This window comes from Bufo bufo, chromosome 1, assembly GCF_905171765.1.
Source record: "Bufo bufo chromosome 1, aBufBuf1.1, whole genome shotgun sequence".
NCBI classification, from domain to species: domain Eukaryota; kingdom Metazoa; phylum Chordata; class Amphibia; order Anura; family Bufonidae; genus Bufo; species Bufo bufo.
In genome coordinates, this window is record NC_053389.1 from 825,004,042 (window position 1) to 825,018,957 (window position 14,916).

The 14,916-nt window shown below is 43.5% G+C and overlaps 1 protein-coding gene across 1 annotated transcript; it reads right to left on the reverse strand.

Annotated features, from left to right (window-relative positions):
* Positions 1 to 11,954: 11,954 nt before the first annotated feature.
* Positions 11,955 to 14,752, reverse strand: LOC120989656 (olfactory receptor 11L1-like). The gene is made up of 3 exons (XM_040417897.1): positions 14,744 to 14,752; positions 13,482 to 14,377; positions 11,955 to 11,976 (listed from the first exon to the last, which is right to left on the reverse strand). The coding sequence occupies exons 1-3, from the start codon at positions 14,750 to 14,752 to the stop codon at positions 11,955 to 11,957; spliced, it is 927 nt and encodes a 308-aa protein (XP_040273831.1).
* Between the last annotated feature and the right edge of the window lie 164 nt (positions 14,753 to 14,916).

Consider the following 14,916-nt stretch of genomic DNA (forward strand, 5'->3'; position numbering starts at 1 on the left):
TCGTTTTTCTTTACTTAGCTGCTTTTTTCTTGCCATAATACAAATTCTAACAGTCTATTCAGTAGGACTATCAGCTGTGTATCCACCTGACTTCTCCTCAACGCAGCTGATGGTCCCAACCCCATTTATAAGGCAAAAAATCCCACTTATTAAACCTGGCAGGGCACACCTGTGAAGTGAAGACCATTTCAGGGGACTACCTCTTGAAGCTCATCAAGAGAATGCCAAGAGTGTGCAAAGCAGTAATCAAAGCAAAAGGTGGCTACTTTGAAGAACCTAGAATATGACATATTTTCAGTTGTTTCACACTTGTTTGTTATGTATATAATTCCACATGTGTTATTTCATAGTTTTGATGCCTTCAGTGTGAATCTACAATTTTCATAGTCATGAAAATAAAGAAAACTCTTTGAATGAGAATGTGTGTCCAAACTTTTGGTCTGTACTGTATATATACAGTGGATATAAAAAGTCTACACACCCCTGTTAAAATGTCAGGTTTCTGTGCTGTAAAAAAATTTGACAAAGATAAATCATTTCATAACTTTTTCCACCTTAAATTGACCTATAAACTGTACAACTCAATTGAAAAACAAACTGAAATATTTTAGGTGGAGGGAAGAAAACAACAACAAAAACTAAAATAATGTGGTTGCATAAGTGTGCACACCCTCTTATAACTGGGGATGTAGCTGTGTTCAGAATTAAGCAATCACATTCACAATCCAGGTAAATAGGAGTCAGCATACACCTGCCATCATGTAAAGTGCCTCTGATTAACCCCAAATAAAGTTCAGCTGCTCTAGTTGGTCTTTCCTGAAATTTTCTTAGTTGCATCCCACAGCAGAAGCCACGGTCTGCAGAGAGCTTCTGAAACATCAGAGGGATCCCATTGTTAGAAGGTATCAGTCAGGAGAAGGGTGCAAAAGAATTTCCAAGGCATTAGATATACCATGGAACACAGTGAAGACAGTCATCATCAAGTGGAGAAAATATGGCACAACAGTGACATTACCAAGAACTGGACGTCCCTCCAAAATTAATGAAAAGACGAGAAGAAAACAGGTCTGGGAGGCGACCAAGAGGCCTACAGCAACATTAAAGGAGCTGCAGGAATATCTGGCAAGTCCTGGCTGTGTGGTACATGTGACAGCAATCTCCCGTATTCTTCATATGTCTGGGCTATGGGGTAGAGTGGCAAGACGAAAGCCTTTTATTATACAAAAAAAACAAGCCAGGCTACATTTTGAAAAAAAAAACACATCTGAAGTCTCCCAAAAGCATGTGGGAAAAGGTGTTATGGTCTGATGAAACCAAGGTTCAACTTTTTGCCATAATTCCAAAAGATATGTTTGGCGCAAACACTGCACATCACCAAAAGAACACCATACCCAGAGTGAAGCATGGTGGTGGCAGCATCATACCAAGGGGCTGTTTTTCTTCAGCTGGAACTGGGGCCTTAGTTAAGCTAGAGGGAATTATGAACAGTTCCAAATACAGTCAATATTGGCACAAAACCTTCAGACTTCTGCTAGAAAGCTGAACATGAAGAGAAACTTCATCTTTCAGCATGACAACGACCCAAAGCATACATCCAAATCAACAAAGGCATGGCTTCACCAGAAGAAGCTTAAAGTTTTGGAATGGCCCAGCCAGAGCCTAGACCTGAATCTGATTGAAAATCTGTGGGGTGATCTGAAGAGGGCTGTGCCCAGGAGATGCCCTCGCAATCTGACAGATTTGGAGTGTTTTTGCATAGAAGAGTGGGCGAATCTTGCCAAGTCAAAATGTGCCATGCTGATAGACTCATACCAGCCGCTGCAGAACCTCCTAATACACACCTCAGCCGCTGCTGAACCTCCTAATAAATCTCAGCTGCTGCAGAACCTCCTAATATACACCTCAGCCGCTGTTGAACCTCCTAATATACACCTCAGCCGCTGTTGAACCTCCTAATATACACCTCAGCTGCTGTAGAACCTCCTAATACACACCTCAGCTGCTGCAGAACCTCCTAATACACATCTCAGCCGCTGCAGAACTTCCTAACACACACCTCAGCCGCTGCAGAACCTCCTTATACACACCTCTGCTGCGGCAGAACCTCATAATACACACCTCAGCCTCTGCAGAGCATCACAACACACACCTCAGCTGCTGCAGAAGAACATAATGATGCTAGAGAACACGTAAGGCTTTGATCACATCTGTGTTGGGGCCTTATTCGCAGATCAGGTCATAAATGCTGGACACAATTTTATAGCCTGGCAGATAGAAACCCGTCAGATCTCATCATGGTCAGCGGGATCTGTCAGGTGTTGTTGTCCATGAAGCGCAAGATCCGGAACTATGGCGATTTTTATTGTTTTGCTCCTATGACAACAAAGCCTAATACACACCTCTGAAGCTACAGAACATTATAATAGTGACAAGGGAACTACAAGTCTCATCATCACCAGATTGTTATTATTGGAAATTAGGGGGCAATAAAGGGAAAGGTAAAAGTGGAGAGAACTACAACTCCCAGCATGACCAGGTTGTTATTTTTGGATAAGTGGATATTACACAGAGAGAGTACACAGCTGGGTTCACATCACTGTTTAGTTTTCTATACGTCTGATCCGTCAGAAGAACAGAAAAATAAAGAGATCCTGTATTTCAAGCATCAGTTCTGCATATTCCGCATCCGTTTGAGTCTGAGGTCAAAAAGGTGATGTGAAACCAAAGAGAGAACTACAACTCCCAGCATGTCCAGATTATTATAGGGCATCATCCAGTTTTACTAGGTGAGAGCTTTGAAAGGAAATAACTATAACCCCCAGTATGGCCAGACTTATTATGGTGCATCAGTATACATTACAGAGAGGGGGTATAAGAAGAGAAAACTACAATGCCCAGTATTACCAGACTGTACTAGGGCAAAAATTTAAATTACATGGAGAGTGTTATAATAGGACAGAACTACAACTCCCAGCATTACCAGACTGTACTAGGGCATACGTATAAATTACATGGAGAGGGATATAATAGGACAGAACTACAACTCCCAGCCTTTATAGCACGTTATATGGGCAATCCCAGGAAACCACTAACCTCCCCTCCAGGCACAGCACATAAGCTCCGCCCCCTCACAGTAACATCCCATAGATCTTTCACCAGTCCTCTGCCTGCACTGGTCACATGGTGGATGACATCACCAAAGGTCCTTCTCCACTTCTTACATTATATTTTAACAGGTAGTAGCTATAGCAGTGTAATTAGTGGGCGGGGCCTATACTCCACTGCCGGCCACCTTCCCCCGGGGCCCCATAGCAGCTGCGTGGTCTGCCTCTATTGGAGGTATGCCACTGCCTATGATCAGGGGCGTAGCTAACGGCTCATGGGCCCTGGTGCAAGAGTTCAGCTTGGTGTCACGGCGTATGGTGTGCGCTGTGACACTGTTGCTACACTTGCAGTTGCCCGCGGCAACGTGTTGCTGTGTGTGAATGTGGTGGCAGTGTCTCGGCCTTCTGGGTGATTGCTGTGTCATGGTTGCCACGCATGTTGTTGCCTGCGGCAACGTGTAGCTTTCTATGCTTGTGTGTGCACTTCCCCTTTAAGTGGCTTCCTCCCCTTGTCTGGTGTTGGAAGGGTTAACTCCCTTCCTAGCGTTTTAACACTGGGTTTATGTGTGTGTGGGTGTGGCTGCTTGGGCTATTTAGCCTCTGCTGGATGCCTAAATCTGAGGGGTACTTCATCCATGGTGTATGCTGGAGCTATCCTCCTGGTCTTCATATGCCATCTGTCCAGTGAGGGCCACCCTTGTGGTCATAGAAGATGTTAGATGTTTTTATGGTGTCTTATGTTTATTGCAGCTATGGGTGTCCTGGGTCCCTGTGTGGTTTGTAGCATGTGCTGTGTCCTTAATGTTGGTGTGGACAGCAGCACTTGTGCACGAGTTCCAGTCAGTGTGTCTGTGGCAGGTAAGTGTGTTACTGGTTTCACTTACCTGCCATCTCCTTATAGCTGTATGTGTTCCCCTCTCCTTGCAGCTAGGCCAGTGGAGACTCCTGTTCGTCCGTGTTGTGGAGGAACAGGTCGTCTTTACCCTACTTCTAGTCCAGGGATTTCTTGAGGGTTAGTAGGGCCCCGAGGTTCCGGAGTATGAGCCCTCCTACCATCTGGGTTGGCTCATACGGTTAGGAGCTAGAGAGAGGATTAGGGATGCAATAGGAGGTGACCTGCTCCCTGATCCCGGCTTCCTGGCCTAGCAGCTACCCTTTACCCTTTGACACCGCACGGTGGGGGGTTTCCCCCACTCCCCGCCGTGACAGTATGACCACAAGGGTGGCCCTCACTGGACAGATGGCATATGAAGACCAGGAGGATAGCTCCAGCATACACCATGGCTGGAGTACCCCCCAGCTTCAGGCATCCAGCAGAGGCTAAATAGCCCAAGCAGCCGCACCCACACACACATAAACCCAGTGTTAAAACACTAGGAAGGGAGTTAACCCTTCCAACACCAGACAAGGGGAGGAAGTCACTTAAAGGGGAAGTGCACACACAAGCATAGGAAAGCTACACGTTGCCACAGGCAACAACATGCGTGGCAACCATGTCACAGCAATCACCCAGAAGACCGAGACACTGCCACCGCATTCACACACAGCAACACGTTGCGCGGGCAACTGCAAGTGTACCAACAGTGTCACAGCGCACACCATAGGCCGTGACACTTGGGCCCCCCTTCTCTCAGTGCGTTGTGTGTCTTTTTATGTGGCACAACGGTCTTTGGGTCCCCTCAGGCTCCTGGGCCCGGTCATGACAATTCTTACTTGTGCAAACATAGGGGCAAGCATTCTGCCCTGTTATTGCTACATTTTTGGAGGCTTAGATCCAAGAAGCCAGTCATTTTTCTTACAAAGTACACTTGTGCACGTCATATGGGCAGGAATTCTGGGCATGTTAAGGCACAATTGTTGGATGCTTGGTCCTTCAATGAGTGACAGTTTTTTTCCCCATAACACAGTTTAAACACCATCTGCCCCGGTAAGGGACAATTTCTGGAAGTTTTGTAAACCATATCTTTAGCCATAGCTATACATGTCAGTGTCACTCTGTCATTATTTCCTATTGATGTGAGAGCTTAGGGAAGGGGTAGGGACAATGCAAAAATGTATCAAAAAATTAACTAAAGATATAGAATATCTTCCTGAAAAGTCATAGGAGACTAGAGGGAGTTATTTACACATTTTCAGAAACTTTGCTTGAGGTAGAATTGATTCAGGTCTGAAACTAACTTTTTGAAAAATTCAGTGAACCTGAAACAAACTGAATCTCAAAAAGTTAGCTTATTTCTACTGTGGAGCATCTGTATGTAAAGTAAGGATATTGGGACTTTGGTCACTACATGTCACTCCCTCCAGCATTGTCATTAGTGATGAGCGGCATAGGCAATATTCGTTTTTGTGATATTTCCCAAATGTTTCACATAATATTCACAATAAATTTGCGAATTCTAAAATTTGTGATCTCCAGTCATTATTTTCACGATTGCGCAAATCGGCACTAATGATGCGCATATTTTTTCTGCGCAATACGTGCAACTTCACATTTTATCAGGTCTGAGTAGATATTACTGATTGGTGCACTAAGTATTGTTGTGACATCACAGCACTATGTCTGTAGCATGTATATATGGACAGCAGAGAAACAGTAATCCCTATCACACTACCTAACACCCTGCACTGGAACCTACAGCTACACTATATCACTATCTAACCTACACTGACTATCTCCCACTAACTATCTGTATTATATATATGAGCTATCTAACTAACTAACTATCTAATGTAATTGGATAAGGAATAGGATCCAGATGAAAGCACAGAGCAGCAATGTCACTGCTCTCTCTCTCAGAACTGCAAAAAACTGCAGAAAGTGGCTGCTGGGGAGGTTCTTATATAGTAAGGGGTAGGCAACTTTCCTATTGGTTGCTAGGGATGTTGCTAAGCTCTGACAAAGTCATTGTTGCCTTTTCATTGGCCCACAAGCAAGAAGGGAGGTTACTGATGAAAGCTAGAATATGTGCGATTACGAATATATAGCACCATATTCTACATCTTCGCAAATTCTCGAAGTGCAGATATTCGCAATAAAAATTCACGATTAGAATATTCGCGATCAACACTAATTGTCATATGGTAAAATAAGGTGTCCTTTTTGATTTTTCCAGTTGTGAATTTATGTAGTGGGCGGTTAGTATTTCACCTCATAGCCCATATGACTGTGCTTTTAACCACCTCAGCCCCCAGTGCTTAAACACCCTGAAAGACCAGGCCACTTTTTACACTTCTGACCTACACTACTTTCACCGTTTATTGCTCAGTCATGCAACTTACCACCCAAATGAATTTTACCTCCTTTTCTTCTCACTAATAGAGCTTTCATTTGGTGGTATTTCATTGCTGCTGACATTTTTACTTTTTTTGTTATTAATCGAAATTTAACGATTTTTCTGCAAAAAAATGACATTTTTCACTTTCAGTTGTAAAATTTTGCAAAAAATACGACATCCATATATAAATTTTGCTCTAAATTTATTGTTCTACATGTCATTGATAAAAAAAAAATGTTTGGGTAAAAAAAAAATGGTTTGGGTAAAAGTTATAGCGTTTACAAACTATGGTACAAAAATGTGAATTTCCGCTTTTTGAAGCAGCTCTGACTTTCTGAGCACCTGTCATGTTTCCTGAGGTTCTACAATGGCCAGACAGTACAAACACCCCACAAATGACCCCATTTCGGAAAGTACACACCCTAAGGTATTCGCTGATGGGCATAGTGAGTTCATAGAACTTTTTATTTTTTGTCACGTTAGCGGAAAATGATGATTTTTTTTTTTTTCTTTTCTTACAAAGTCTCATATTCCACTAACTTGTGACAAAAAATAAAAACTTCTATGAACTCACTATGCCCATCACGAAATACCTTGGGGTCTCTTCTTTCCAAAATGGGGTCACTTGTGGGGTAGTTATTCTGCCCTGGCATTCTAGGGGCCCAAATGTGTGGTAAGGAGTTTGAAATCAAATTCTGTAAAAAATGACCTGTGAAATCCGAAAGGTGCTCTTTGGAATATGGGCCCCTTTGCCCACCTAGGCTGCAAAAAAGTGTCACACATCTGGTATCTCCGTACTCAGGAGAAGGTGGGGAATGTGTTTTGGGGTGTCATTTTATATATACCCATGCTGGGTGAGAGAAATATCTTGGTCAAATGCCAACTTTGTATAAAAAAATGGGAAAAGTTGTCTTTTGCCAAGATATTTCTCTCACCCAGCATGGGTATATGTAAAATGACACCCCAAAACACATTCCCCAACTTCTCCTGAGTACGGAGATACCAGATGTGTGACACTTTTTTGCAGCCTAGGTGGGCAAAGGGGCCCACATTCCAAAGAGCACCTTTCGGATTTCACAGGTCATTTTTTACAGAATTTGATTTCAAACTCCTTACCACACATTTGGGCCCCTAGAATGCCAGGGCAGTATAACTACCCCACAAGTGACCCCATTTTGGAAAGAAGAGACCCCAAGGTATTCGCTGATGGGCATAGTGAGTTCATGGAAGTTTTTATTTTTTGTCACAAGTTAGTGGAATATGAGACTTTGTATGAAAAAAAAAAAAAATCATCATTTTCCACTAACTTGTGACAAAAAATAAAAAATTCTAGGAACTTGCCATGCCCCTCACGGAATACCTTGGGGTGTCTTCTTTCCAAAATGGGGTCACTTGTGGGGTAGTTATACTGCCCTGGCATTCTAGGGGCCCAAATGTGTGGTAAGGAGTTTGAAATCAAATTCTGTAAAAAATGACCTGTGAAATCCGAAAGGTGCTCTTTGGAATATGGGCCCCTTTGCCCACCTAGGCTGCAAAAAAGTGTCACACATCTGGTATCTCCGTACTCAGGAGAAGTTGGGGAATGTGTTTTGGGGTGTCATTTTATATATACCCTTGCTGGGTGAGAGAAATATCTTGACAAAAGACAACTTTTCCCATTTTTTTATACAAAGTTGGCATTTGACCAAGATATTTCTCTCACCCAGCATGGGTATATGTAAAAAGACACCCCAAAACACATTCCCCAACTTCTCCTGAGTACGGCGATACCAGATGTGTGACACTTTTTTGCAGCCTAGATGCGCAAAGGTGCCCAAATTCCTTTTAGGAGGGCATTTTTAGACATTTGGATACCAGACTTCTTCTCACGCTTTGGGGACCCTAGAATGCCAGGGCAGTGTAAATACCCCACATGTGACCCCATTTTGGAAAGAAGACACCCCAAGGTATTCAATGAGGGGCATGGCGAGTTCATAGAAATTTTTTTTTTTTTGGCACAAGTTAGCGGAAATTGATATTTTTTATTTTTTTCTCACAAAGTCTCCCGTTCCGCTAACTTGGGACAAAAATTTCAATCTTTCATGGACTCAATATGCCCCTCACGGAATACCTGGGGGTGTCTTCTTTCCGAAATGGGGTCACATGTGGGGTATTTATACTGCCCTGGCATTCTAGGGGCCCTAAAGCGTGAGAAGAAGTCTGGAATATAAATGTCTAAAAAATTTTACGCATTTGGATTCCGTGAGGGGTATGGTGAGTTCATGTGAGATTTTATTTTTTGACACAAGTTAGTGGAATATGAGACTTTGTAAGAAAAAAAAAATAATTCCGCTAACTTGGGCCAAAAAAATGTCTTAATGGAGCCTTACAGGGGGGTGATCAATGACAGGGGGGTGATCAATGACAGGGGGGTGATCAGGGAGTCTATATGGGGTGATAACCACAGTCATTGATCATGCCCCTGTAAGGCTTCATTCAGACGTCCGGATGCGTTTTGCGGATCCGATCCATCTATCAGTGGATCCGTAAAAATCATGCGGACGTCTGAATGGAGCTTTACAGGGGGGTAATCAATGACAGGGGGGTGATCAGGGAGTCTATATGGGGTGATCACCACAGTCATTGATCACGCCCGTGTAAGGCTTCATTCAGACGTCCGGATGCGTTTTGCGGATCCGATCCATCTATCAGTGGATCCGTAAAAATCATGCGGACGTCTGAATGGAGCCTTACAGGGGGGTAATCAATGACAGGGGGGTAATCAATGACAGGGGGGGTGATCAGGGAGTCTATATGGGGTGATCACCACAGTCATTGATCACGCCCCTGTAAGGCTTCATTCAGACGTCCGGATGCGTTTTGCGGATCCGATCCATCTATCAGTGCATCCGTAAAAATCATGCGGACATCTGAATGGAGCTTTACAGGGGGGTGATCAGGGAGTCTATATGGGGTGATCACCACAGTCATTGATCATGCCCCTGTAAGGCTTCATTCAGACGTTCGGATGCGTTTTGCGGATCCGATCCATCTATCAGTGGATCCGTAAAAATCATGCGGACGTCTGAATGGAGATTTATAGGGGGGTGATCAATGACAGGGGGGTAATCAATGACAGGGGGGTGATCAGGGAGTCTATATGGGGTGATCAGGGGTGATCAGGGGCTAATAAGGGGTTAATAAGTGACGGGGGGGGGGTGTAGTGTAGTGTAGTGGTGCTTGGTGCTACTTTACTGAGCTACCTGTGTCCTCTGGTGGTCGATCCAAACAAAGGGGACCACCAGAGGACCAGGTAGCAGGTATATTAGACGCTGTTATCAAAACAGCGTCTAATATACCTGTTAGGGGTTAAAAAAAACACATCTCCAGCCTGCCAGCGAACGATCGCCGCTGGCAGGCTGGAGATCAACTCTCTTACCTTCCGTTCCTGTGAGCACGCGCGCCTGTGTGCGCGCGTTCACAGGAAATCTCGCGTCTCGCGAGAGGACGCGCCGGCGCGTCCAGGAGGAATGAATCAACCACCTCCAGGACGCGTCTGTGCGTACAGCGGTCCGGAGGTGGTTAAAGAGGACCTTTCACCATTTATTATACTGTGAACTAACTATACAGACATGTGGAGCGGTGCCCGGGGATCTCACTGCACTTACTATTATCCCCGGGCGCAGCTCCGTTCTCCCGCTATGCCCTCCGGTATCTCCGTTCCCTAAGTTATGGTAGGCGGAGTCTGCCCTTGTTCTGCTGTAGCGCTGGCCAATCGCATTGCAGAGCTCACAGCCTGGGAGAAAAGAACCTCCCAGGCTGTGAGCTCTGCGCTGCGATTGGCCAGCGCTAGAGCAGAACAAGGGCAGACTCCGCCTACCATAACTTAGGGACTGAAATCTCCGCCTACTATAACTTAGTGAACGGAGATACCGGAGGGCATACTGGCAGAACGGAGCGGTGCCCGGGGATAATAGTAAGTGCAGTGAGATCCCCGGTCGCCGCTCTACATGTCTGTATAGTTAGTTCACATTGTCATAATCGGTGAAAGGTCCTCTTTAAGCTTCTCCCTCACACTAGGTTTCGCAAGGAGTGGATTTATAATCTATCTGGTCCAGAAACACCGGCCATGATGGCATATTTCAGGGTCATATTTGCCCATCAGTTTCAATGGTAGGTGGTGTTTTTGTAGGAAATAAAGTTGGTAACTTCTTAGGAGAAACCTTAGTCTATTGTACCATAAGTGGTGTATGAAAACAGGTGGCTGTTTTGAGTTTGTCTGCTGTGGTTCCAGTCAGTGATCGCTGTAGTTATTATAATACTAGTTTAGCTTTAAATTCTGCACACTAGCACAAGTAGTCTAAGATGAGAAGTTTGGGTACTTTCACACTAGCGTTATTCTTTCCCGGCATTAAGTTCCTTCCTAGGGGCTCAATACCGGAAAAGAACTGATCAGTTTTATCCTAATGCATTCTGAATGGAGAGCAATCCGTTCAGGATGCATCAGGATGTCTTCAGTTCAGTCTTTTTGCCTTTTCAGGACGGAGATAATGCCTCAGCATGCTGCGGTTTTATCTCCGTCCAAAATTCCGGAACACTTTCCATTGAAATGCATTAATGCCGAGTGTTCTGGCAAAACTGATCCGGCACTGCGGTCTGCGCATGCTCAGACCGCAAAAAATATGAAAAATAGATCCGTGACACCGGAGAGACGGATCCGGCATTTCAATGCATTTGTCATACGGATCAGGATCCTGATCCGTCTGACAAATGCCATCAGTTTGCATACGTTTTGACAGATTCGGCAGGCAGTTCTGGCGACGGAACTGCCTGCCGAAATCCTTTGCCGCAAGTGTGAAAGTACACTAACTCCTGACTCTAGACACCTGACTCTAAAACCTAAAATCTCTATGTGAAATTTTGATTCATCTAACTAGCTATTGTCGTCTCACTGAACTGACTGTATTCTGTGCTTTGATTCATTCAGGATGAATCCTAACAAAAACACAGAGTTGTTAGCAACCAAGGTTTTTTTGGGAAATTTATAACAAATTATATTTATGCAGAGTCAGTATGTTCACCTCTAATTACATCTCTCTTTGGGTGTTCTTGTAAAATCTCACCTACCCCATTACAGTATAGGCAATCGTCTACGGTACCCTACCATTGTTGTTGCTTCTGCATTAAACCCCTTAAACAGACATTGCAATATGTAATGATTGTAAACTAGACATGAGATACTGTTTAGGGTATTGTTTTACTAATATAACTTTTAGTTTTTTGCCTTTTTTTAATAAATCAAGAAAATTGGTCACATTCTGCATTGGTTCTTACTCAGATCCTTGATTCAGGTATTTCTGGAAAAAAAAATATACAACCATATACCATGTTAGGTCTATATACTGTAGATATTAAAGTCAATGTTTCCTGTATGGCTTCCTTAAAGAGGTTGTGCAGCAATTTATATTGATGACCTATCTTCAGGATAGGTCATCAATATCAGATCAGCGGCGGTCTGACACCCGGCACCCCCCAGCGATCAGCTGTTTGACGAGGAGGCGGCGCTCCATGAGAGCTCCACTTCCTGGTCTTCACACTACGCATCATCTCCTGTGGAGCTGCAATGTACAGGGTGGGCCATTTATATGGATACACCTTAATAAAATGGGAATGGTTGGTGATATTAACTTCCTGTTTGTGGCACATTAGTATATGTGAGGGGGAAACTTTTCAAGATGGGTGGTGACACTGTGTTGCACATCTCGTATCATCTGAAGGCAATCGTCTATGCTGTGAAGATACGAGATGTGCAGCACCTGAAACTACGGATACTGGAAGCCTGTGCTAGCATTTCCCCTGTGGTGTTGCTATCAGTGTGTGAAGAGTGGGAGAAGAGGGTTGCATTGACAATCCAACACAATGGGCAGCACATTGAACACATTTTATAAGTGGTCAGGAACTTGTAAATAACTCATGAAAGAATAAAGTTATGTTAAAACCAAGCACACCATTGTTTTTCTTGTGAAATTCCCAATAAGTTTGAAGTGTCACATGACCCTCTTCCTATTGAAAAAACAAAAGTTGGATTCAAAATGGCCGACTTCAAAATGGCCGCCATGGTCACCACCCATCTTGAAAAGTTTTCCCCCTCACATATACTAATGTGCCACAAACAGGAAGTTAATATCACCAACCATTCCCATTTTATTAAGGTGTATCCATATAAATGGCCCACCCTGTAGTATCATTGCAAGTACTAGCTCCATTCAAGTGAAAGGAGCGACTACTTGTCATTAATCTGCACTTCCGATACAAAGTTCAGTGTAATGAAGAGGAAGCAGCACTCATATGGAGCGCTACTTCCTCTTCAAACAGCTGGTCAGTAGGGGTGCCAGGTGTTGGACCCCCATCGATCAGATAAATTGCTGCACAATCCATTTTAAATCGGTTATCCATAAGGATAGGTCATACATATCAGATTAGCGAGGGTTACGGGTGTTTTGACAAGCAGATGATGCTCCATGTAAGTGCCGCTTCCTGGTCTTTACAATATGCCTCATCTCCTTTGGATGGTGGCATAGTGTTAATAAGGAAGGCAATGGTTGGCACTCCACTTAATGATGCGGTTCCCAATGATAGGGTGATTTTCCCAGAGTAAAGTGTCAGTAAACCATGGCACTCAACTTGGTATTAAATTAGTAGATTTCTTTATTTTCACATCCAGTTAATTAGGTTGCACAGGCCAACGTTTCGGTCCACAAACAGACCTTAATTACCGCTGGACTGTGGAGAAAGAAGTGTGTGAGTTCCTGGATGTTGGCGTCAGTGATGTTGGAGGAACACAGACATCCAAGAACTCACACACTTCTTACTCAGCACTCCAGTCTTGATCAAGGTCCGTTTGTGGACCAAAATGTTGGCCTGTGCAACTTGAATTAACTGGATGTGAAAATAAATTAATCTACTAATCTAATACCAAGTTGAGCACTCAATCCATTCACTTGAATTGAGCAGGTACTTCTGAGACGAAGTACAGCATCCAGAACAAACCGCTGAACGGTCAGGGTGTCGGACCCTCACCAATCAGATATTCATCTGATGATAGGTCATCAATATATGTGACCGGGCAATCCTTTTAATGTCTTTATTTCTCAAACTGTATATTATGGGGTTAATCAATGGCGTAAATACAGTATATAACAGAGATAAGATTTTATTAAGAAGCCAGGTTTGTCCACCTTTTGGAAGAACATAAACACTGAAGAGACTGAAGTAAAATATGGAGACCACAATGAGGTGGGAGCTACAGGTGGAGAAGGCTTTCTGTCTACCAGTACTGGATGGGATCCTTAAGACTGCTAAAACAATGTAAGTATAAGACATTACAATGATTGTGGTTGGGATTATTACAATTGGTATGCCCGTGACATAAATTTCCAAATGAACAATAAAGGTGTCAGAACAGGAAAGTTCTAATAGGGGGACAATGTCACAGAATACATGGTCAATGATATTTGGCCCACAAAACATTAGTTTGAATGGTGATATGCTGACAATAAATGAAACAAAATAACCCAACAACCAGCAAATAGTGACTGATTTAACACAGAATTCATAAGTCATGGTAGAGGAGTAATGGAGGGGATTACAGATGGCCACATATCTGTCATAAGACATCACAGAGAGAAGAAGACATTCAAATGCTTCTGAGCCAGCAAAAAAATAAAACTGAGCCATACAACCAATAAAACCGATGGTTCCTCCATTATTTAGTAGAATGTGGAGCAGGTTGGGGACAATATCTGTGGTCAATAAGATGTCACTGATGGACAGTTGTGAGATGAAAAAGTACATTGGAGTGTGGAGGTTCTTGCTGGTGGACACCAGGGTGATGATCAAGAGATTCCCACATACTGTGGCACCAAAAACAAGAAAAAACAGAAGGAATAGAATATTTCTCAAAAGTTGGCTGCATTGAAATCCTAAGAGGAGAAACTCTGTGACCACAGTCCCATTTGTCTGCAAGTAGAATAAGAAAACAAAGAAAATCTAAGTAGACTTCAAATTGCATTATACCAAGTTTTATTTTCGTAGACACATAGGAATACGTTTTTTACATCAACAGGATATGGACAGCAATCTGTATATTGTGAGCCTAAATGTCTCATCCTTGCAATTGATTACAGTATTAAAGGGGTTGTCTCACGTCAGACATTGGGAGCATATCGCTAGGCTATGCCCACAATTAGTGATGAGTGAATCGAAGTCCACAAAGTGGACTTCAATCCGAATTTTAGGATAAATTTGATTCATTGCAAAGCCAAATTTCCTCTTGCTTCGTGGTAGCGAATTGAACTGAAACAGAAAAAAAAAAATCATCCTTACCTGATCCATTTTGCTTGCGACAGGCCGGGCGCTGTCATCTTGAAGATCATGGCCAAAATCCTGTGCGTGGTGACGTATGAAATCACCACGTCGGTGCCGTGATGAAGTAATCGTGGCCTGCGTGAGATTTTGCACCAGACCTTCAATCAAGATGGCAGCGCCCAACTCGTCGT

Bases quoted from the DNA above. Each gene is read 5' to 3' on its own strand.
- LOC120989656 (XM_040417897.1), bottom strand. The intron at 11,977-13,481 runs GTCACATATATT...TGTACATTGCAG, and splicing joins GACATTAAAAGGATTGCCCG to CTCCACAGGAGATGATGCGT.